This window comes from Schistocerca serialis, chromosome 8, assembly GCF_023864345.2.
Source record: "Schistocerca serialis cubense isolate TAMUIC-IGC-003099 chromosome 8, iqSchSeri2.2, whole genome shotgun sequence".
Lineage (NCBI taxonomy): Eukaryota > Metazoa > Arthropoda > Insecta > Orthoptera > Acrididae > Schistocerca > Schistocerca serialis.
Window position 1 is genome coordinate 200069053 of NC_064645.1, and position 25432 is coordinate 200094484.

Here is a 25432-nt window from a genome sequence, read left to right on the forward strand (position 1 = left end):
TTTAAGGATAAATTTTTAATTTCATCAAAATACATCTTCATTCTTTCTCAGAATCCTTCAAATGAGCCAGAACAGTCCTACTATTTGGATCTTGCATCTTTTCATGTGACAGTGTGTACATTTTGAATGTCTACCCACAATTGTCATAAAGCCATCTGGTATCTGTGTCATCCCATGCGCTTATGATACAATACAAAATGTTCAGTGTTGACGATCAAACTGCGGAGGGTTATTATGTTCCTTGCCTTCTGTGTTATTTAATTAGATGTTATATAATCTATGAGAGCACAATTTCATTCAAAACTGTCCAGCACTGCCTAATGTGGGACATCAAAACTGTATTTGTACATTCCTCAGCTGTCATAGTGATTAGGACTAAGATCTTTTACACACAATGGATTATAAAGTTTCCATTTTAACCATATATAACACCTTTTAAAGGTTGTTCAACATCATCCCTCAAGTTATGTTAATACTAGGCAATGCAAAATATGTAAATAGGCATACAAATGCAAGACAAGACTCATACTGTGAATAACAAGTTAGTTTGCTATTTGTTATACATAACAAATGTAACAGTGGCCCAAACTACAATTTTTCTTACAGCATTCTTAATCTCACATTCTTTTCACTGCAAGTTGCATTCAATATACTAATAATCTGCTGTGCAAAATGGGCCAGTCTCATGCATATTAACAAGGGGTCATTTCAAATTATGGAAGGAGTTAAGATTATCATGCACTGTATAGCTGACATATTGAGCAATGAACAGATATATAAATAAGACTGAAATTGTCACTAACCCCTTTTAGACCGTGTTTTTACACAGATGTAATTCTATACTGCCTCAGCTAGCTATAGTGTCCCACTGCTGCAACCTGACTGAGCCATGTTGCTATCCTTACCTCTTTCATTATCTGTATTCCACCCAGGACTTTCCAGTAAGATATTAATGTTTAGTTATCAGATCATCAGTTCAGATGAAATCTATATAAAGTTTAAATAAATAAATCAAATTTCTCCTTGAAACTTTTGCCCTTCTAAGTTTTAAGGTATGAAGGTGGTACAATAAAGCACAAAAACTATACAACCAAAGATAAGTTATCATAAAAGCATGAAACTTACTCTGATATGGTTTGCAAAATGATTAAGTTTCAGACCAATGCAGTCACATAACTAACAATCAGTTCTCTGGGAAGTAATAATGAGCTGCAAAAACTATGGAATGAAGCAATTAAGAAATTGAAGTTCTGGTAGGGTACCTGTAAGGTTACTTTACTTCAGGTCTTGGTGGCAGATACTAATAAGCTAACTGTCGAGTGACAATATTTTATACATGCATGATACACAATAATACACTAGAGTGTCCAAGCATTATATTTTATTGCTCAAAAGCAGCACCAAGAATATGCAAAAGCCACAATCAATCCTGTTGCATGCTGCACAGCCTGATGTAATAACAGCCCATCATAACAAACTACCCTAGAAGGAAATACAGGTATTTACTTTGTAGTTCATATAAATTTCTTACTGCTAAACGTGTCTTGTGATGAAAATATCACAAACAATTTCTGTTTTTGCAAGATATGATTATTCTGAGAAGATTATTTTTCACAGCTTTAATTTCTGAGTCCTTTTTCCAAAACCACCTCACAATACACAAACATATAAAAATCCAACACAATCACTTCCCTTTCTTCTATTACTGATAAAATGTTTGTTACTTACCAATAGTTACTCTAGGCAGACTCTGAAATGTTACATCTGCTTCTGGAGCTTTTGTTTTAGGGATGTTGGCATCAGAGCTTGCCTCTTCCGTGTCCAAACTTGGTCCTTCAAGTAATGGTAAACCCAAATGTGCAATTGTTGCTGTACTTTGGTCCACCAAAGATGGTAATGCATACATGCCATGCAAATGCTCACCAACATAGAGTGTTGGGCTATTAAAGTAAACAGGAAGATTAGTAATAAACTGAACAGTGATCTGACGTTTATACTGTAGACACTAGAACAAGTCATAAAATTAATGCTCAAGGGAACACAGTGACATCACAGATTTTGTGTTTCTTACACTGGCACATGTTACACTGGAACAAGTCATAAAATTAATAGGCAAGGGCAGACACTGACATCACAGATCTTGTGTCTGTTATACTGGCACATGTTACATAGTAATGCAAGCCACATTGCAGCCTGGTATGAGACGTAAGTTAGTTTATATAGCTTTTTAGTGGAATAGTGTTGTGTGTGTTTAGCTGAAATGGATAGATGAGGATAGTAAGCTGTCAGAATGTTGACTTGTGTATATTGTTTAGTATCAAAGGAAATTCTTCAATATATGGTCAGAGGTTATAAGACATCTGCTCCCTCATTTTTATCAGTTGACACACGGGCCATAATTTTTCTGAATATGGTTCACACGATAAAAAAAATTGTAACCAAGATAAAAACATAATATATGGTATTGGAGAACTGGTGGTTAAAGCTGGATCAAATAGTAGAAGCCATAGAAATATCACAAGAAATGGTGCAGCACATTTTACTTTAAAAATTAACTATGAGAATACTTTGTGCAAGGTGGGTGTCATGTTTATTGAATGCTCAACAACAGCAAGCTTCTCAATAATCCAACAGAAATAATGTCCATCACCAACAGAAATAATGTCCATCACAAAATCTTTAAAATCAAAAACATCTAGTGGGTATGACGAAATATCAACAAAGTTAATTAAAGAATGTGATTCTGAGCTAAGTAACATATTAAGCTATCTGTGTAACCAGTCGTTTATCAGTGGAATATTTCCTGAATGGCTGAAATATGCAGAAGTTAAGCCACTGTTTAAGAAGGGAGATAAAGAAATAGCATCAAATTTCCGTCCAATTTCACTGTTGCCAGCATTCTCAAAAATTTTCGAAAAAGTAATGTACAGTCGTCTTTATAACCATCTTATCTCAAATAACATACTGTCAAAGTCACAGTTTGGATTTCTAAAAGGTTCTGATATTGAGAAGGCTATCTACACTTACAGTGAAAATGTGCTTAATTCATTAGACAAAAAATTGCAGGCAACTGGTATATTTTGTGATCTGTCAAAGGCATTTGACTGTGTAAATCACAATATCCTTTTAAGTAAACTAGAATATTATAGTGTAACAGGAAATGCTGCAAAATGGTTCAAATCTTATATCTCTGGCAGGAAACAAAGGGTGTTATTAGGAAAGAGACATGTATCAAGCTATCAGGCATCATCCAACTGGGAACTAATTACATGTGGGGTCCCACAAGGTTCCATTTTGGGGCCCTTACTTTTTCTTGTGTATATCAATGACCTTTCATCAGTAACATTACCAGATGCCAAGTTTGTTTTGTTTGCCGATGATACAAACATTGCAATAAATAGCAAATCAAGTGTAGTCTTAGAAAGATCAGCCAATAAAATATTTGTGGACATTAATCACTGGTTCCTAGGCAATTCTTTGTCACTAAACTTTGAAAAAACACACTACATGCAGTTCAGAACTTGTAAGGGGTGTCCCAAGAGTATATGTCTAACATACGATGACAAGAAGATAGAAGAAGTGGACAGTGTTAAATTCTTGGGATTACAGCTTAGTAATAAATTCAACTGGGAGGAGCACACCACAGAACTGCTGAAGCGTCTTAACAAATCTCTGTTTGCAATGCGAATTTTGTCAGACATAGGGGATATAAAAATGAAAAAGCTGGCATACTATGCTTACTTTCATTCCATAATGTCATATGGGATTATTTTTTGGGGTAATTCATCAAGCCAAGCTAAAGTTTTCCGGGCACAAAAATGTGCAGTAAGAGTTATATGTGGTGTGAACTCAAGAACATCCTGCAGAAGCCTGTTTAGGGAACTAGGGATACTAACTACGGCTTCCCAATATATTTATTCCTTAATGAAATTTGTCATTAAAAATATATCACTTTTTCAAACCAACAGCTCAATTCATGGAATCAATACTAGAAATAAGAATAATCTTCACAAGGATTTAAAGTCACTTAGTCTTGTACAAAAAGGTGTGCATTATTCAGGAACACACATTTTCAATAACGTGCCAGCAGCCATAAAAAGCTTAACAACCAATGAAATTCAGTTTAAGAGAAGCCTAAAGGATTTATTGGTGGCCAACTCCTTCTACTCCATTGATGAATTTCTTAGTAAAACCAACTGATTTGTATATAAGTACAACATAACTTCTGCACCATTTCAGTGCAGTAATGTGTTCATTGTAAATAAGTATTACAGTAGTTGTATTACATGTTTATTACCTTATAAATAAATAAAAAACTTTTTTATTTTAAATTCAGTGCATTAGTATTTGTAAAATGACTCTTAGTGTTTTAGTGTTCATTAAAAAATGACGATCATTCCACTTGGGACCTGTGGAATGGTACATTAGCTTATTTGTTTTAGTTGTAAATATTTGTCATGTATTGTTGTTTTTCTGACATGTTCCACATCCTGGAAGACCTCCTCACTATGGATCAATTGGAATGAAAGTAAATCTAATCTAATCTAATCGAAAATGAAGACAAGAAATGTGTGATAGTTATTTGTTACATGAATTCCTAAAAGAGAGATAGAATAACAAGGTTGGACATATATAATAGCTGCTAGCAGTTTCATACAGCAGTGGTAAACTGACTGGTTTCTCTCAATCTGCTTGCTGGGAAGGATAGGCAATTAGTGTGCTTCTGGTACCCTTAATGTTTGACAGCACTGCTAGGAGACTGTCAATATTGTAAATGCTGCACTCTTCCAAAAAATATTCTCCAAATTCTAGAATTCGTTCTTGTACCACTGTGTCACTGTCTATGATGCAGTACAAGCTTTTCTTGCTAATTATTGTACACTTCTGCTGTTCTCCTGAATTGATCCTGAATGCAGAAAAGCAATGTGGGACTTCTGAGTCCACTGTTATTATAGCCAAACTACTTTAAGTCAGAAATTCACCATCATCTGTGAGCTCTTATTCCATTCTTGTTCCTTTCCCCTGAGTGGGCCCTAAACGGCCCATGTTATCACTAAATATTTCCTGTTACTCAATAACATTGAAAGTAAATGAGATAGACTGAAGGTTGTACAATATTACTGAGTAGATCACTTTCAAAAAATGTGAGATTTATTGCACAACATCCTCTGAGCTGCACATGAGATTCAGGAAGGTACAGGTAATGAATCTGACTTCAGACTTTAACTTCCATTCTTAAAACTTTCAATGTATGTTATTTTGTTTTAATATCTGCAGTTATTAATACATTGATTGGGAATATTCATTACAGAATGCACAGAACTGTACAATAATTAACAAAATTTGTGTAATGACAATTTCCAATTTGTACCAACCAACTGCTCTATCTACCCTAATGAAGAAACACAGTTTTTAAAGCTTGGAGCGTTGTTTTGTATTTTAAATGTTTCTATTCGCAGTAATATAATCTGTTTCTCCTGGAGGTTAGTGCCAAACATACTTTCTGCCTCTTTGATATTTGGGTGAATATAAAACCAGACGGAAGAAAAATAATGCATATGAGTTGTCAAGAAACTAAAGAATGATGAAAATCAAAAAAAGAAGTTTTCGTCTTGAATTTTTGCTGCTCCTTAAACCAAACTCTGATGAATTTATTTCCTTCCCAGAAGATGATGACTCAAAAATTTTATATGTTTTTATTGAGTTAGTGTGGAAATAAACATCGAGTGCTGTCTACAAAAATGATCCAGCAATTCCACTTCAACAGGTTACATGTCCTCATCAAGCAGTAACACCACAAAAGGCAAATAACCACAACAGAACTGTCATCCCGCATTGATAGCTGTCTACAGGAAAGCACTCCTACTGATAACATGCTGCTGGTCCAATGATAGTGGATAATCATTTATATGTCAAATACACTCATGAGCCAAAACACCATGACCATGTGGTTAATGGGTTGGCACCCAGTATTGTTCCGGCTTGTTCCTTTGGGTTCAGATCACATGAATTTGGTGGCCAGGACACCAACTTGAGTTCACTATCATGGTCCTCAAACAACTGTAACAAAATTCTGACCGTACGGCATGGACATTTATCCTGCTGCAAGATGCCATCGGGGAGATGCCGAGAATGAAGAGATGCAGCTGGTTTATAATTATGTTCTCTTTGTCCACAGTTGTCATGGTGGCTTTGATTACAACCAAGTCCCATGAAAGCCCAGTAGTGTCCTCCACAGGATAATACTGCTCCCATCTTCCTTTGTCCATCCTATGGTGCATGTTTTGAGCAAGTGTTTGCCGGGACACCTGCATATCTGGGTGCGACCATCAACCTTTTGTAACAAGAAACATAATTCATCTAACCAGGTCACACTTTTGCACTGATCCACAATCCAATTTCAATGTAACTGACAATGTTGTTGGGTTAACTTGGGCACATGTAGGGGTCACCTGATGTGGAGCCCAATTTTAACAATAAGCACAAAACTGTGAGCTACAAAACACTTTTACCGGCACCAGCATTGTACTCTGTCATCAGATCTGCCACAGATCATCACCTACCCTATTTTACAGAGTGGACAAGCCTCCAACCTCTATGTTCTGCAATAAGACATGGACATCCAACACTTTGTCACCTACTTGTGGTTTCACTGCCCTCCAACCACTTACCACAGATGCTCACAACAGTTACATTTGAACAGCTAAGCAGTTTTGCTGTTTACGAGATGCTTGTTCGCAGACACTGGACTGTAACAATCTACTGTTTATGAAAGTCGATCATGTCAGAGTTTGTTTTTATAAAAATGAACAGATTTGACATGACTACTGCATTTTAGTTTTTGAACGCAGAAGACATTATTAAATCTGTACACTTTACCGGGACAAGGTAATAAGAAAGTAAAGTACAAGGTAGGTACATATATGCTTTCAAGCACTGTGAAAGAATGAAGTATGCAATTATTGTGAGTGGTAATAAAAAACACCACCACCACCACCACCAGAGACTGCCCAATTGCAGAACGATCACTGGAATCAGTTACTTTCATAAAATATCTACAAGAGATGCAAATTACATTTAAAGTGGCATGACCACATAAAGTTGATCACAGAATTTGGCAGATGCCACACTGAGATTCATTGGAAGCATCTGCAGGAAATATAATCTCTGAACAATGAAGATAACTTATGAAACCCTCACTCAACCAATACTTGAATATTGTTCATGAGTATGGGACCTGTACAGATAGGTTGAAAGGGGAAATAGAGAAGGTTCAAAGAAGAGCAGCACATTTCAGTACAGGATCATGAAGTAAGCTTGAAAGCATCACGAAAAAAGCAATCAACTATAGAGGCACATGCTGCAGGAGAGGCAGTCTGCATCTTGGTGTGGTTTATTCTTCGAGTTCCAAGAACATACTTCCCTATGAGTCAACAAATGTAATGCTTTCTCCTACTGTATTTCATGAAATGACCATGGAGATAAAATTAGAGAGATTTGAGCCCACATGAGGGTTTACCACAATCATTCTTCCTGCAAACTATTCATGGCTGTAACAGGAGAAACTGACAGTGGTACACAAAGTAGCCTCCACAACAGAACATGGGTGTGTAGGCTGGAAGCATCCTGGACGATGCTTTGGAAGGTGAACTGGTGGAATGCTTGGTGTCCCGGCACTGAAGCCTGCTGACTGGTGGAAGAAACCAGGGGCATCCTGCAACATGTTGGGACATGGCAATGTGGATGACATTGGTTGCGGTTGCAGAGGCTGCAGTGAGATCTCCACCTCAATGCCCATGTTCATGGGACCTGCAGGTGGTTTTCTATACTGCAAGTTATATCCATACGGTTGTAGAACAGCAAAGATGAGCTTTCTAGGTCTGACAGTGGTGCTGTCAGCATGTGTGGACAGAGTTGGCTGGCATGACTCCAGGGTTCCAGGAGCTGTGGGGCTAGAAGATCAAGGAGCGTACACAGTTGCCACTCATGGGGGAGTTCCACTGGGTTACATTTATGGACAGGAATGGTCCTGTATATGCTCAAGAACATTATGAGTGCAGCTGTGGTGGTGGTTCCCACAGCTTTTAACACACCATATACTCTGCTTCACCATTGCAGGATGAGAGAAACGGTGGACTGAATAAGTGTTTGATGCTGTTTGAGCTGCAGAAAGGTTTAAAAGAAATGTTTGAAAGCCATTGCCATGAATTGGAGTCACTATTCGACATGACAGTTTGGGGAAGCCCTTCGATGGTGAGAATCTGGATGAGTGCGTTAAGTGTGATGACTGTTGTGGTGCATGCCTGCTGACCACAAACGGTAGTTAAAGTATGCATCCAAGACAATGAGCCACACAGAACCCAGAAAGGGACCCAAAAAATCCAAATTAAAAACGTCCCATGGGTAATGAGGCTGGATTAGGTGGCAAAAGATTGAGGTGGAGCGGCCTGATGCTGGGTGTAAGCGGAATAGCTGCTCACCATGGCTTCTATGTTCTTTTCCAGACCTGGCCAGTATGCTTGTTGCTGCATAAGGACTTTTGTCTGTGACACAACTCAATGCCAAAGATGGAGGAGTTGTCAAACAGGAAGTCGCAGGGTGATTAGTATGGTGACATGGTGAGTATCTGCCTCAGTATCAAGTACGAGAGCATTGGTGATGACTGACAGACAGTGGGAGACACGAGCCCAAGCCTGGAACTCCAGATTGGTATTCTTCGGAAAGTATATGGGGAACTCATGAAGCATGTAGTGCATCATGTGCCATAAGATAGGGTTGTGGAACATGGCAGCAACGATTGGAGGGCAACTGTGGGTAGGTGAGAGAGAATGTCTGCAGTCTGAAAGCACTAATTGTGGTAGGTGACCTGTAATGAGTGTAAACTTAATTGCAAATAGGTAAACATGGAACTTCTTAATTGCAAAGATAATTGCTAAATCTTCTTTTTCTATCTGCAAGTAGTTCTTTTGAGCTAGTGTCAGCATCTTTGATGCACAGGCAACTGGTTGCTCAATACATGCTGTTCCTATGCGCCAGCACTGCATCAGTGTCATATGACATGACATGACATGACATGGCATGGCATCTGTGGCCAAAACCAGAAGATGTGATGGGGAAAAGGGCTTAAGGTTAGACGCTGTGCATAGCATACGCTTCAACTTTGAGAAAGCATGCTCACAGGCAGCCATCCACCTCTACTGAATGCCTCTCTTCCACACCTGTTTTATTGGATGCATAATATAGGCCACTTGTGTGAGGAACTTAGAACAATAATTTGCTTTTCCCAAAAAAGCCTGCATCTTCTGTAGGTTTTTGGTAGAGTGTCAATGACTGCGATGTTGCAGTCAGTGGGCTGGATCCCTTCATTGTTGAGCAAGTGTCTGAGGTCTTCCACTTGCTCCTGAAAGAACTGGCATTTGTGTAGCAGCACATGAGCCCTGTGTCATACAACATAATAAATAGGGTACAAAGGTTGCACATGTTGTCCTGACACATAATACGTGTGACAATTAAGGTATCATGATAGATAGTGCAAGTACGGATGGACATAATTAACTGTTCCAGGTACCTCAGGAAGATCACCCAAGTGGAAGAGGTCCCGACAGACAAGTGCTTATATTTATATAAGCTGAAGGGAGAGCTGATAACCAAAATGCTTTGTGACTTCTCATCCAGCAGGATCTGGAAGTACGCACCAGCAAGGTCTATCTTGGAAAAGTGTTCACCTCCTACTAGCTTTGTGAGGAGGTCCTCTTGGACACAGTACAGAGTACGTTTCCACTTGAGCCTAGGCACTGACTGTCAATTTGATGTCTGCATAGCTAAAGGGAATCATTGGGTTTCTTGACCACTGCCAAAAATGTGGCCAAAGTGCTGGTCTTAAGAGATTCAATCACTCTCCAGCCTCATGGAGGCTATCAAGTTCCTGCCTGACAAGTGTCCTTAAGGAGACTGGAATGGGTTGGGCCTGGCGGAAATGGGGCACTGCGTCTGGACACACAGAGATAAGAGCTTGAAAATCTGTGGCACACCTCAGGCTAGGTTTGAATACAGGTGCAAAAGCAGCACAAAGGTCATCAAGCTCCTGGAACGGAAAAGTATCAGAAATGAACTGAACCTCATCAGTGATATGGAATCCAAATGACAAGAAGGCATCTGGATCAAAAAATTTTCTGGCCAAGTGACTATCGATGACAAACAGCAATATCAACAGTGTGACCTTTGAGTAAGTGGTGGCAATTGTGAACTGACTACTGAGGAGAACTGAACTGTCACAATACGCAACCAAAATACAGGAGGGTGGAGCTAATTCAAAGGAACCCAGAGGAGCATATGTTTGGAGGTTCACCAATGAAATGGTACTCCTACGTTCACCTAGAAACAAACATCTATGCTCATAACTCTGAGACTGATAAACAACTTCGTAGTGAAAAGACCGCCCCGGGGAACAAATGCCCGAAGTTTATGCACTATCCCTTGATGCATGCGGGGAATGGGAATCAACTGTTCGACAGTTTACAGCAGACAATTTAGAGCTACCCATTTTTTCACAACGAGTGCGGTGCACATAGTGATCTGGACAGTGCAGAAGACACCTGGACATGATAGAAGACCCTGTGCCCATGCCGATGGGATGTGACTGGCTGTTCAGAGGTCTTTAAAACTTTAGAAATTGACGAATTATGACGTCACCATTTGGGAAGAGGTTACTGAGTATATGGCTGGCAAAGATTAAAAAGTTCAAAGGGAGGCTAAGTGAGGAAAAAAAAACTGAGTGCTAGAGTAAGAGAAGAAATAATAGGTCAAACACTGTACTGACTGATCATCATGAGGAGATGAACAGGAGGAGGAATGCATATATAAATATGAAGTAGAAATGCAACAGAGGAGAGTTAACTATACAGGGTGAAATGCGGAGACATACAGATGAACGACAACAGAAAGACAAATGCAATGAATGATAGGAAAAAAAGAAAGAGCGAAATGTATAAGAACCTCATGTAAGACCTGAGTGATATGCTCAATAGTGGATGCAGGATGAACATGTGGGCAGAATGAGGCAATTATTCGGAGCGTGTATGGAACAGTTTTTAGAGTGTGGAATTAGGAGAGTATATGTATCATACATGAAGTAAAAGACAACACGAATCATTTGTTGTTGTTGTTCTCATTCTTTTTGTAACTTTTAGTTTTTGTAATGTATCTTAGCACCATCTGCTGTTTCTTAATTACATTTCCTTGTCAGATGTCAGCCTCTATTCATGAACTGTAAGGACAGAACCTTTGTTTGTGTCTGCCAGTGTGCAGTGAACTAGTGGCAGTGACAGACTTGGTGTTCTCTAGTAGCTCATGTTTGTGTTTTTAACAAGTTTGATAGTGCAAATCCTTGCCTAACAGGCACAGGGTAATTTTTATCCTTTTTCATACTTTCTGCTTTGATTTTAATTTTAGCAACAGAATGGATAGGGAGTGTGCTTGCTGTGTGGGGGCGGCCAAAGTTCGCAAAAAGATCAAGATGTGTTGGCTGTGGTCAACTGTTTGTCTCAATGTGTAGTGGTGCTGATGAACTGGCATGTCACATGAGATACTTCACTTTTGCCTTGTTTTGCATGGGGGCTCTAATGGCAATGAACCTTCCAGTGTATCAGATGTGAGGCAACTGCACTCACTGCAGAGTGAGTGGCAGGTTGTAAAGCATTTGTGTCACTCAAGGTAGAGGTTCAATATGGGTAGCCATTAGGAAAATAGTATTCACGGCTGGAAAGAAGTTCAATGTGCACTCAGAATGTCTGCTGGGCAGCGTCATCTGAGATGTGGAGGCTGCTCTGCCTATGGCTATTGAGGTTGCAACGCACAGTCATCTTCAAGTTGCGGCTCATGTTGGCACCAATGACATCCGTCGCTTGGTTTCTGAAGCCATCCTCAGTCCCTACAGGTGGCTGATGGAAATGGTAACAACTGCTGGCCTCTGTCATGGGGTGTCAGTAGAGGTCACAATATGCAATATCTGGCACACAATTGATTGGGGTCCTTTGGTTTGAACCCAAGTGGAGAATTTTGACCAGAGGCTCTGTTGATTCTGTGATGGTTTTGGTTGCAGATTTTTGAACCTGTGTCATGAGTTGGAAAATTGTAGGACTCTCCTTGTAAGTGAGGAGGGCACTACAAAGAGGCAGCAGCTAGTCGGGTAGCAGAGTACTTGTGGAGAGCAAATGGTTTTTTTTAGGCTAGGCAACTGATTGAGGACCTGTGATAAACTCTCACTAGTCGACATGCAGTGAGCAAAATCAGATCGCACAAAATAAAGACACTTCGAGCATCAAAAATTTAACAGTAAATTGTAGAGGCATTCATAACACATTTCCTGAATTTACTGCTCTCCAGGAAAGCTGTCATGCTCAAAATATACTTGGGAAAGCATAAAGCTCCAAAATATTTAACGAGGCATGGAACATATTTAAAGACAGGTTAGAAATCAAGGATGCAGAGTGCTCACTGCAATCAACAAGTATGTTGTCAATCAACATCGAAATTGAGTCTGTCTGTAAAGCCATCTGGACACAATTAGCTGGCCTAGATGAACTCAAGACAGTCATCGGATGTTTTTACTAGCCATCTGAATCCACCACAACAGTTGTAGAATCACTTAAAGAAAGTCTACACTCAGAAGTGCACAGGTACCCTTATCAGGTGACTTTAATGTGCCCCCATAGAGAATGGGATATTTATTGATTCACTGCAGGTGGTAGAGGCAGATAGTCCTGTAGGTTCTCAACACATTTTATGAAGACTGTCTTGAGCAGCTAGTTTAACAACCCACATGCAATGGAAATACATTCAGAGTGTGTATGTGAACAAAGAAAAAAAAAGTTCCTTGATTTTTCCAGATTTCCAAGTTAAAAACAGACTCCCCCCCCCCCCCCCCCAACATCTAAATACACTTCTACCAAGATGAATAATAATAAGTGACAGAGAGTCCCTTGGAGCTGTAAAAATATCAATACTTTGAATGGCAAAGATTTTATACACTTGAGAGAGAGAGGGGGGGGGGGGGGGGGGGGGAGAGAGAGAGAGAGAGAGAGAGAGAGAGAGAGAGAGAGAGAGAGAGAGAGAGAGAGGGGGGGGGGGTGAAGGGGGGGGGGATCTGTGATGTGCAGCAGCATATACGCTGCATATTTTCATATTATGATACACTGCATATTTTCATATTCGTATTATGAAAGTATACATTCAATACAGCACATTAGTTTCCAAAGCATTGAAATCGAGATTGAAATGCGCTTTTGTAAGCCAATCATAGCTCACATCACGTGACCTTGCCAGCCAGTGACAGCACATATTCAGGGCATAGGACATGTGATGTAGTCAGCCAACAGCAACATCACTGTTACGTAGTGTGAACACACAAATAGGAAAAGTTAACTGTTTAAATTAATATACATAGTTTAGCTACAAGAAAAGTTAAAACTTTCACTTATAATACTGGTCTTTCTTTCATGTGTTACACTTTCAGTTACACCACACAAACGTGTCAGTAAAATTTTAAATAATGGTATTAATGTCTGGTCTTTTGGCTCGTGTGTGGTTTTAAAAGAGAGTCAAACGCTCTGTGATTTCAGAAATATATTGCACATCCACACATGAAACATAATTCACCTTGCGAAAAGGAAATTTACTTTGAAACTAATGCTTTTCAAAGCACCATTTGCAATATTTTCCCACGACCTGTTAGAAATAATTTTGTTTCAGCAGTTGCCAGAGATAGCCAGAAAACAGGCGTTACCGCATGTGGGCAACTATGATGACATAAGAAGCCAGTATGTTCAAACATATATAGTATTAAGAGATTTTACATGACGTCATAAAAGAAATCGGATTCTCCAAGAGCATTGGAATTTAGTAAACCATACTAAAATGCAACATTCGGCTTAAAGTACACATTCATATGCCCAGATTCACAATGAAGTAGGCACCAAACCTGATATTAAGCTTTTCAGCATGGTTTTTGGGATGCAAATTTTCTTGAGTATCAGTTCTATATTATCTCATGTTTGGTTCTTTATTAAGGCATAATGTTGTACGTGCCAGAAGATGAAACTGTGCACTTGAAATTCAGTGAAAAGTTGAAACTAGCCAATAGTGTGGAATGAAACACTTTGTTTCTAATAAATTGAGTGCCTCTGGGGAAAACATTAATAAAAGCCACATTTATTTAGCAAACCAACAAAAATAACTTCATTGTTCTGCAAGGTGACTGACTGCCAAAATGTGAAAATCAAATCAAATCAGAAAACTGAAATCAATAACATATGTTAGCCTTCTGTAATTATGTAAATATATATTAATTCACTTGATAGTTCCCAGCCACAGAAAACCTTTTTGTTTTCATTTGATGTGAGAAGTGTAAATGAAGAGTTGTTGTTGTTGTTGTGGTCTTCAGTCCTGAGACTGGTTTGATGCAGCTCTCCATGCTACTCTATCCTGTGCAAGCTTCTTCATCTCCCAGTACCTACTGCATTTAGTGATTTTGCTGCAAATCACTAAATGTAAACATGGCTTACGTGGAAACTAACCCCCTCTTCACTACAAGCCAGACTATTATGCGCATACATGAATCTGGCAGCTTGGGTGCACCAGAAAAATTTTTCCTGGTAGCATCTGGCTGCTTGTTGCTACTGCTGATGCAGCTAACAGCCACACTTCAAGTAGCCAGAAGCAGGAGAAGGTACTGTTCATAAGCAACTTAACTGCGCATGCGCGTGAGCCTGTAGGCAACTGTTCAAACGAACTTAGTGGAAACAGTTGTGACGTCACGCTCTTCAGCAGCAGTTTATTGTTATTAAATAGTCCATAAATCTTCAGCCTAAAACCTTTTATACATTTTGCTGTTTATTAGTTCTTACTAGTCAAAATTACAAACAATGGTTACTAATGTTCATAAATCCACCAGGAAGACTAGGAGAGTTTTTATGTTGGAAAGAGTAGATAAACCATTGTTAGTATCCTTTAGTTTACCATTTAGTTCACAAACTGATTGTAAATTGTACTGTGGAGGAGTATGTTCTGAGTAAGCATAGCAAGAAGAGTGGTTTAATAACAAAATTCGAAAAATGTTGAGGCAATAGAGATTGTTGCACTCTCAGTTCAAAAACGGACACAAAAATGTCAACAGGAAAAAGTTTGTGGAAATTTGTATGTCTGTTAAAAGATCGATGCAAGACGTTTACAATTAGTACCAGCATATATTAGTAAAATATCTTGCAGAGAACCCGAGAAAATTCGGTCCTATGTAAAATTGCTAAATGGGTCGAAGAATTATTTTCAGTCACATATCGACCAGTCTGGTGTGACAATAGAAGACAGGAAAGGTTTTAAGTTTTGCATAAAAAAAAATATCATCATATAGGCAAGATGATCCTACAGACATACTATCCTTTGACCACTGCACAGACTCCCATATGGAGGATATCAAAATAGGCAACTGTTGCACAGACAAACAACTGAAAGAGTTGGAACCAAATAAGATGTCATGTCTGAATGGAATCCTAATTCGGTTTACAGTGAGTACTCTTGAGCATTGGCCTCCTACTTAACTTGCATTTACTGCAAATCTCTTGCCCAGCACAAAGCCCTAGTGAGTGGGAAAAAGCACAGCTGGCTTCTGCATATAAGGATACAAGAACAGATCCGGAAAACTACTCACCAATAACCGCAGCATTGGTTTGTTGCAAAATTCTTGAGCATATTCTAGGTTCAAATACAGTAAATTTCCGTGAGGCAGAAATGGTTCCATCTACAAATAAGTGCACTTTTAGAAAGCATCACTCATGTGAGACTCAGCTTGTTCTTTTCTTGCACAGCATCCTGTGAACCATGGATGAATGGCAACAGACAGAGTCTATATCCCTAGATTTCCAGAAAGTATTCAACACAGTGGCCCACAGCTGGCTATTAATGAAGATCTGAGCATAAGGAACAGGTTCCCAACTTTGGGTAGCTTGAAGATTTCTTAAGTACTACAACCCAGTATATTGTCCTGAAGGCCAAATGTTAATCACAGACAAGGCTGTTGTCATGAGCGTGCATGCCAGGGAAATGCTCCTGTTCTCTCTCTCTCTCTCTCTCTCTCTCTCTCTCTCTCTCTCTGACTGTTTGCTGATGATGCTGTAGTGTATGGGCAAGGGTCATCATTGTGTGACTGTATAATCACACGGGATGATTTAGACAGAATTTCTATTTAGTGGGTGAATGATGGCTTGCTAAAAATGTAGAAAAAGTAAGTTAATGCCGATGAGTACAATAAACAACTCTATAATGTTCAAATAGAGTATTGGTGGTGTGCTGTTTAACACACTTACAATGTATAATAATTTTTTTTCATAATGCGGGACCACAATCATAACATATTTTTTTAAAGTCAGTACTGCCATCAGACTGTTGTTTATTTGCAGTGTTACGTTTACACATTAACACTGTAAATAAACAACAGTCTAATGGCAGTACTGATTTTAAAGAAATTTACAATGATTAAATATTTCGTCGTAATGTTGCGAAGCAATATGAAATGGCATGAGTATGTAAGATTTTAGGAAAGTGTAGCTTATCTATAAAGATGATTGGGAACATAACATTAGTGCAACCCGTTTTTGAGTACTGCTTGAATGGCTGGGACCCGCACCAAGTTGAATTAAAGGAAGACATAAAAGAAATTCGGAAGCATGCTGCCAGGTTTGCTACTGGCAGGTATGAACAACAGGCAAGTATTATGGAGATGCTTTGCAAACTGAAATGGTAGTTTCTGGAGGGAGGACAACATTCTTTTCATGAAACGCTTTTAATAGAATTTACAAAATTAGTTTTTGCGGCTGATTGCAGAATGATTCTACTGCCACCAGCAAACATTCAGCATATGAACTGCAAAGACAAGATATGAGTAATTACGGTTCAAAGGAAGGCATATAGGGAAAGGCTACTAGTGGTATAAGGTAGCCCCCATCACGCACCGTATGGTGACTTGTGGAGTATATATGTAGCTGGGGAAGTTTTTGCCTCTGGATTTCATATGCTCTAGTTCCTCTATCCATGTTAATAAAGACTGCTGAAGGCCCTTGAATTGCAAAAAATTGATAGTGGAGGGCAGAGGGGGAAGACCTACGCAGGTGACTTGACTAACACTGCTCCAGTCCCCCTCCCCTTTGTGATTTCAAGGAGTTCATTACAGATGTCTCTGTTACTGACAGTGCATAAAATAAAGTGGGTAATTGATTTACCAGTAAGCTTGGATTTTTCTGTTTGATTTGCACATTTTATGTTTCAATTACTTCCCAGTTGAAATAGCCCTGACTTTCTCCATCTTATTTGTATTACAGACATGAAATAATATATACAACATATATAATTATTTTTATAAAAGCAATCACTGATTATTCTTCTTCTTGAATGCACACAAAATCCACTGCAATCTTAATTAACTATAATCTAGAATTAATATTTTTGTTTATTGAACGTGTAAGTGTGAAACATAACAAAGTGTAAAATACATACTATAACTTTAAAGTGCTGATGGATGTGGGATCATTTTCAAACTGCAGTACAAGGTGGTCTAATGTTTCCTCTGCAATACTTGTGAATGGAACAGCAACCAGGCCACTGTCTTCTAAAATATACATAGCTATTACAGGTGAACCATAGTCATGCTGCCACAGTGGTGATCCCACATGTCTGTCAATACTTAGTGCTCGCCCTGAAGAACTCGCCACAAAATGAACGTATGCTGAAATTAGAGAGAGAGTTATATAAGAAATGATATTAAAGTCTGGTGTTTTAGTTAAAATATTTCACTAGTAGGCACACATATCAATCTGCACAGGGTCATCAAACAGACAAATGGGTGGCAACGTTGTGAGTGTGATGATTCTCACACTCGCATTACCGATTGAGAAAAGGGGAGGCAATTTGTTCACAACATGTATCTGCCTCATCTGTCATCCATAACTGCTACTGTCACCGACTCCATCACTGTCATCACCACCACCACCACCACCAAAGCCACAATTGCAACAACACCACAATGAGCAGCCAATAAGAAGGACAATGCACAGTGTTGGAAAAGACAGAAGATACATTCTTTCCAAACTAAAATTAAAAACAATGTGCCTGGTGGAGATATTCTAAGGAAAAACTACACTATTTAATACCTGAAAATTAAGCATACCCGCATGTAATTCAAGTGGACACAGAGAACCTGGAGAGTCCAGAGAATGGCTGACTATCTTGTCCAGCACCTGATGGAGCTTTCCAAAAACCATCTCCATAAATTATCCAACCTGCTGACATCCTATTGCCACCTCGGGCCACCACTACCCAACCCCTATTGTACTCACAGTGTCTCTCCTCATCCACCCCTCATAGCAACTAAACCCTGCCTAGCTAACCTTTCAACTTGGCACATGCCCCAAAATTCCCTACCAACCCTCCACCAATTCCAAATTCAGAGCCAAAACATTCCCTTAACACTGTTGTTAGCCATTCCACCAAAACCTTCAGTTTCACAGAAGTTTTAGTCCTATCCAAAGGCCTCACCTTTCACCCTACACCCAAATTTAACCATGCTGGACTTGTCAAAGACCTACTCTCCTGCTCCTGATCTCTGCAATGCAAGCATTCTTTGCCACCAATCCCTCCAACCAAAACCATCCTAATTCCAACACTGAACCCTGCCTCTCAGTTCATACCACCATCCAACGGTGATCCTCCACACCTCAAACCTAACCACCTGCCGGTCCTTCCAGGAATTCCTTATCTCCTACTTAGCCTCACCATCCTTCTCCATGTCCCTTCCTCTGAACACCAACCTTACAGTAGAAGAAAGAACAGCCGTACATAACCTCAAAAGAAATCCTGAGGTCATCATCCTACCTGCAGACAAAGGTTCCACCGCTGTTATGAATTACAATGGCTACCTGGCAGGAAGCCTCTGCCAATTAAATGACTCGTCCACCCATGAAGTCTGCCGGAGCGATCCCATCCCAGAAGTCCAACACAAACTCCATCCCTGCTTAAAGCCTTAGGCCTTTCCCAGAACATCTCACCTGAATCCATTTCCCTCCTCACCCCTAAGACACCCACCTTCTACATGTTCCCCAAAATACACAAATCCAGCAATCCAGGACACCCCATTGTCGTTGGTTATTGCGCCCTCACTGAAAGAATTTCAGCTCTCATTGACCAGCACCTCCAACCAATTGCCTGTAATCTAGCCTCGCACGTCAAAGACACCAACAACTTTCTTCACCGACTCTTCACCACCACACTCCTTTATCTCCTGGATCCCTACTCCTCACTGTCGACACCACCTCCCTAAACAATAACATCCCTTCTGCCCATGGTCTTACCGCTATTCAATACTACATTTTTCAATGTCCTTTAGACTCCAAACCCACAACCTCATTTCTCATACACCTTACTAAGTTCATCCTAACTCAAAACTACTTCTCATTTGAACGGAAGGTACATAAACAAATCCACGGCACAGCCATGGGCACCTGCATGGCATCCTTTTATGCCAATGTTTTTATGGCCATCTAAAGGAGTCTTCTGAGCCTCCCACAACACCAAACCTCTAGTCTCGTCCAAGTTCATTGATGATATCTTCACAGTATGGACTCAGGGCCAAGAAACCCTATCTTCATTCCTTCACAACCTCAACACCTTCTCTCACATCCACTTCATGTGGTCCTCCTCAATCCAGTATGCCACCTTTCTAGACGTTGACCTCCTCCTCTCTGATGGCTCCATCTGCTCCTCTGTCCGCATTAAACCCACCAACCACTAACAGTACCAGCATTTGATAGCTGTCATCCCTGTCACACCAAAAAAACCCTCCCATATAGCCTGGCAATCCGGGAACGCTGTAACTGCAGTGACAAAAATTCCTCTGCTCAGTATGCTGAGGGTCTCACCAAGGCCTTCACAGACAAGCACTATCCTCCAGAGCTAGTCCACAAAAAATCTCCTGTGCCATTTCCCCCCATACCCCAATCCTTCCACAACACCCAAGAACCAGCCACAAAGGAGTCTCTCCTTCATCACCTAGTGTCACCCTGGACTGGAACAACTGAACCACATCCTTCGCCAGGGCTTTGATTACTTATCATCATGCCCTGAAATGAGGGACAGCCTAACCGAGATAACCCGCCCCCCCCCCCCATCCCCCTCCCCCCAATGTGGTGTTTTGGTGCCCACCAAACCTCCACAACATTCTAGTCCATCCATATGCTACTCCCAATCCCAACCCCTAGCCACAAGGATCATATCCCTGTTGAAGACCCAGGTGCAAAACCTGCCCAATCCACCCACCCAGCTCTTCCTATTCCAGTCCTGTCACAGATTTATCCTATCCCCATCAGAGGCCAGGCCACCTGTGAAAGCAGCCATGTCATTTGCCAGCTCTGCTGCAATTATTGCACAGATTTTTATATTGGCATGATTATCAAGCAGCTGTCTACCAGGATGGATGGCCACTGCCAAACTGTGGCCAAGAGCAAGGTAGACTACCCTGTGGCACAGCATGCAGGTGACCATAACACACTTGATTTCAATGGCTACTGGATCCTTCCCTCCACTACCAGCTTTTCTGAATTGTGCAGATGGGATTTATTCTTATAACACATTCTCCATTCACTTAATTATCCTGGCCTCAACCTACAATAACATACTATCCCCACAACCTATGCCCAACAGTTTCCACCCCCTGTCTTATCATCTTCTCCCATTCTCATCTCCCACCCTATTTATTTGATATTCTCTGCCAACACATCCACCTGTCTTTCCCCACTCCTCCCTTTTTTTGCTCCTTTTTTCCTTAGCTCCCTGCCCAACAACCTCCTGACACTGCACCTATTGGCAGTGTGGTCACTGCAATCTCCACCAGATGGTGTTTGCCCATCTCCTCACCCATACACTACTATCCCTTCCCCTTCCCCAACCCCTCCAAATTGTTCTTGCATCCCACGTGATGTTGCATTCTGGCCTGAGATGCTGGAGTTGAGGTGTGCTTGCTTGCTTGTGTGTGTGTGTGTGTGTGTGTGTGTGTGACTGACAAAGGCTGTGGCTGAAAGCTATATGTGAATGTCTTTTAATTGTGCCTGTCTGCAACTTGATGTGTCTTCTTTACAGTAAGTAGCAATCTGTCTTTACCTACATTGTTCATATCCTGTCCATAGGTCATTTAGAAGGTGCATTGAGCTGCGCATTCAGAAAAAAAGGGAACTCGTTTTAACAGACACTTACAAGAATATTCCCCCACCAAATGATCCATCTGAACATAGCCAATTACATATAGCATGCTACATCCAAATCCTAAGGCTTTGAGCATTTCTAGCTTCCCACCTCAAATTGACAGAAATTTGATTTAAACTGATTTGTACACAGTTTAAATACATCAGCACCAGGATACAAAAAATAATGTTCTATTTAAAAAATTATAACTCATTGTTGTACTTTTCTCAAAAAATACTAAATAAACTATGTTTGCAAACCCACAGAAAGAGTAACATTTCTTACATTCACCTACACAAATAAACATTTCTTTCAACTATCACTTTCCAACTTAGAGAGAAAAATACATTATCTGAAACAGTCTGTAGATATCCATGAAATAACATGTGGGCTATTTCATGACAAATTTACATATAAAGTATTGAAAATCCTGAAATGAAACAGAGAGAAGCAAGTAACATATAACTAAAGTCTTGCCCGCAGGAATGCAAATGGTGACTTTAGTTTCTTGGGAGAACTTTAGGAAAGTGTGGATCATCTGTGAAGGACACTGTGCATAGAATGCTTGTGCAACCCATTCTTCAGTACTGCTGGTGTGTTTGGGACCTCCACCACGTTGGATTGAAGGAAGACATCGAAACAATTCAGGAGGATGCTGCTAGATTTGTTACTGATAGATTTGATCAACATGCAAGTATTGTGGAAATGCTTTGGGAACTGAAATCGAAATCCCTGGAGGGAAGAGCATTCTTTTTGAATAACACTATTGAGAAAATTTAGAAAACCGGCATTTGAAGCTGACTGCAAAATGATTCAACTGCCACCAATGTACATTTTGTATACAGACCACAAAGATAAAATGAGAAATTAGAGCTCATATGGAGGCATATAGAAAGTCATTTTCCCTCTATTTGTGAATGGAACATGAAAGAAAATATGTAGTAATGGTAAAAGTTACACTCTGCCACACACCATAAAACGGCTTGTAGAATATGTATGTAAATATAGGTAGACGTAGAAGTCTTTATTTGTACTTCTCACCTTTTTTTAAAATGAGACAGTAGCCTACAACAGGATACTGCATTACTTTTCTAGGGGTGCGGGCGGTGGGGAGAGGGGTGAAATCTCTTAATTGGCTCACAATCTGGTTTTTGTAAGAGAATTACTAAACAGAAACCCATATACAGACTCCACTATATAATTTTAAGCAGAGCTAAAAAGGAAAGGTTTCCTTCTGGCGTTTTCAATGACATTGTCAAGCCTTAGCTTAAGAGGCCAGAAACATTTACTCAGGAAACACTCTGACACTAGGGGAGACATCTCATAATGGCCTCAGTTCATTACAGATAACCACATTAATAAGACTGCAATACAGAAAGATACCCAGGAGAAGCTAAAATGTCACAGTGTGTAAATGTAACATAACTGGATTGATAACTAATCTACTCACCAAGTGGGGACAGGAAACAACAAATATAAAAGTTAAGGAAATGTGCAAGCTTTCAGAGGCAATGGCTCCTTTTGGCACAAGGGTTGAATGAGAAGGAAGAGGGATGAAGGAGGACTGGTGAGGTTTAGGAAAAGGGGAGAATTATGGAAAAGTCACCCAGAACCCCTAGCCACGGAAGACTTACCGGACGGGATGAGAAGGGAAGATTGACTGCTGGGGGCTGCACTGGACGAGATTTGAAAACCTGAGAGCTTAAATGTGGAAGATAGTGTAATAAGCAAGACACAGATTACTAACAAAACATTGTGAAAGAGTTAATAAGAGTGAAAAGCTAAGTGCATTATATGTGGTAGAGATATAGAAAGATATAAAAAACCAAAAAGGAGTCAAGGAAGTAATAGTTACTGAGAAGAAATGCAGAGAATAAAGAAATTAACTTAAATTAGGACCAGATGGGCAGCAAGAATAAAGGACATGTTGTAATTCCAATTCCCATCAGCAGAGTTCTGAGAAACTGGCATCTGAGGCAAGAATCCAGATAGCATGTGTGGAGAAACAGGCACGGAGCTCACAATTTCATGCTGCAGAGTGTCCTCTGCTACAGGATATTGTGTGTGTTGCCAGCATACACCCTCTGTCTATGCCCATCCATCGTAACTGATAACTTGGTGGTAGTCACACCAATGAAGAAGGCCACACATTATATACATAACAGCTGGTATATGATATGTCATTTCACACATGGCTCTCACTTTGATGATATATGTTTTGCCAGTTACAGGATTGGTATAGTTGGTGACAGAGGGTGCAAAGGGCAAGTTTTACAGTGGGGACAGTCACAGAAGTAAGAGGCATAGGTTAGGGAAATGGGTGCAGAAGGAATGTAGTGCCTGGCTTGGATACTTTGGAGATTGAGGAGAAAGTGTGGGGAACAGTGGGGGATGAGGGGCGGCTATTCTAGATGTGGTGGTAAAAATGTTAAGACAGAATAGACCTCATTTCAGGGCACGATTTTAGGAAGTCATAGCCTAATTAAAATCTCAGGCACCTCAATCCATTGAAATTCTTACCCCACCCAAACCACGTGTTCCCACCTTTTATCTTCTCCCTATGGTCCACAAACCCAATCACTCAGGCCATTCCATAGTTGCTGACTTCAAAGCAAACTGATCAGTAGCTGCAGCCTTTAGTACAAAAACTCTCCTACTATATTAAAGATACCAACCATTTTATTGATCATCTGAAGTATGTGCTTGACCCACTCCCACCACACACATTGCTTGTCATCAGATGCCACCTCCCTGTCTACCATTGTTCCCCTCACCTCAACCCGCACCCACCTGATCCAAAATCTAGAACATCCTTCCTGCTCACATTAATCAACTTCATACTTGGGAATAACTATTTCCTGCAGCATGGACTAAGTCAAAATACGACATTTTATAAGAAGTCATTTCTAGTAGCTGCAATTTAATCTTTATTTGCTTGCACTGACAGATATCTGCACAACAAGTTAGCCTGTTTTAGTTTTTAATGCCTTTTCAAGTGCACGTCTAGGTGGAGTTGACGATCATATGGCATCCAGGGGCCAATTGTGAGCTGTCTGTTATGTAATAATATTATAATAATCACATAGTTTTCATAATATATTTTTCATGATAATTGTTCGACAACTATTTAATATGAAAAAGAAGGAGTCACTGGCTATAAAAGCTTGCACATTTCCTTAACTTATGTATGTGTTGTCTCCTGTCACCACTTGGTGAGTACATTTATAACTATTCACTTGTACTATAATTTCAAAAACTGATTATTTTCATTGATATAGTGTGTAAATGCTTTCACAGCAAAGTTTTAAGTCATGCATGTGCCAACTTTCTTGACTGTTTCACCTACATGCCTCACCACAGTGATTCCGTCTCAGGAGACTAGTGCAACTCCAATCCCTACTCTAATCCTTAGGCCCTTTTCAGAAACTATTCACTGAATCGAGGCCCCCCCCCCCCCCCCACACACACACACATAAACACACACACTTTCTACATGCTTCCCAAAATCCATAAAGACTACATATTTGGACAGTCCACTGTAGATGGTTATAATGCTCCCACTGCAAGAATCTCCACTGTAGTCAACCAACATCTCCAACTAACTGCCCATAAGCTTGTCTCTTACATAAAACATATGAACCACTTTCTTCACCAATTCACAACCATTCTCACTCCATAACCACCTGGAAAGCTAATTGTCACTGTTTATTCCACCTCCCTCTATATCAACATCACCTGTGCCCATAGCCTAGCTGCTATCAAACACTACCTCTCTAGCCTCCTTCCAACTATATCTAACTAATTACAAACCCACACTTAACAACTTCTCCTTTAAGGGGACAAAAAAACCATGTGGGACCCGTTGGAGCTGCATGGCACCCTTCTATGCCAATCTGTTTATGGACATCTAGAGGAAACTTTCCTGGCCTCCCAAAACCCTTGTCTGGTTCTGGCTCACTGATGATAATATCATGATCTGGACCCAGATCCAAGACACCCTATTTTCATTTCTCCACAACCTGATCGTCATCTTTTCCATTTGCTTCCCTTGGTCCTCCTCATCCCAATGTTCCACCTTCCTGTAAGTTGACCGCCACATCTATGACTGTCTCATCCATACTTCTAGCCACTAACCATCAACAGCTTCCTAAAA

At 40.1% G+C, this 25432-nt stretch overlaps 1 protein-coding gene across 1 annotated transcript in view; it reads right to left on the reverse strand.

Moving 5' to 3' along the window:
- The window catches only part of LOC126416293 (serine/threonine-protein kinase/endoribonuclease IRE1), a 146821-nt gene that overhangs the window by 61129 nt on the left and 60260 nt on the right, over window positions 1-25432 (reverse strand). The window contains exons 7-8 of the mRNA XM_050083946.1: window positions 17545-17773; window positions 1729-1940 (exon numbers count right to left, since the gene is read on the reverse strand). Coding sequence (XP_049939903.1) covers window positions 1729-1940; window positions 17545-17773 — 441 coding nt within the window. The remainder of the gene's footprint in view (window positions 1-1728; window positions 1941-17544; window positions 17774-25432) is intronic.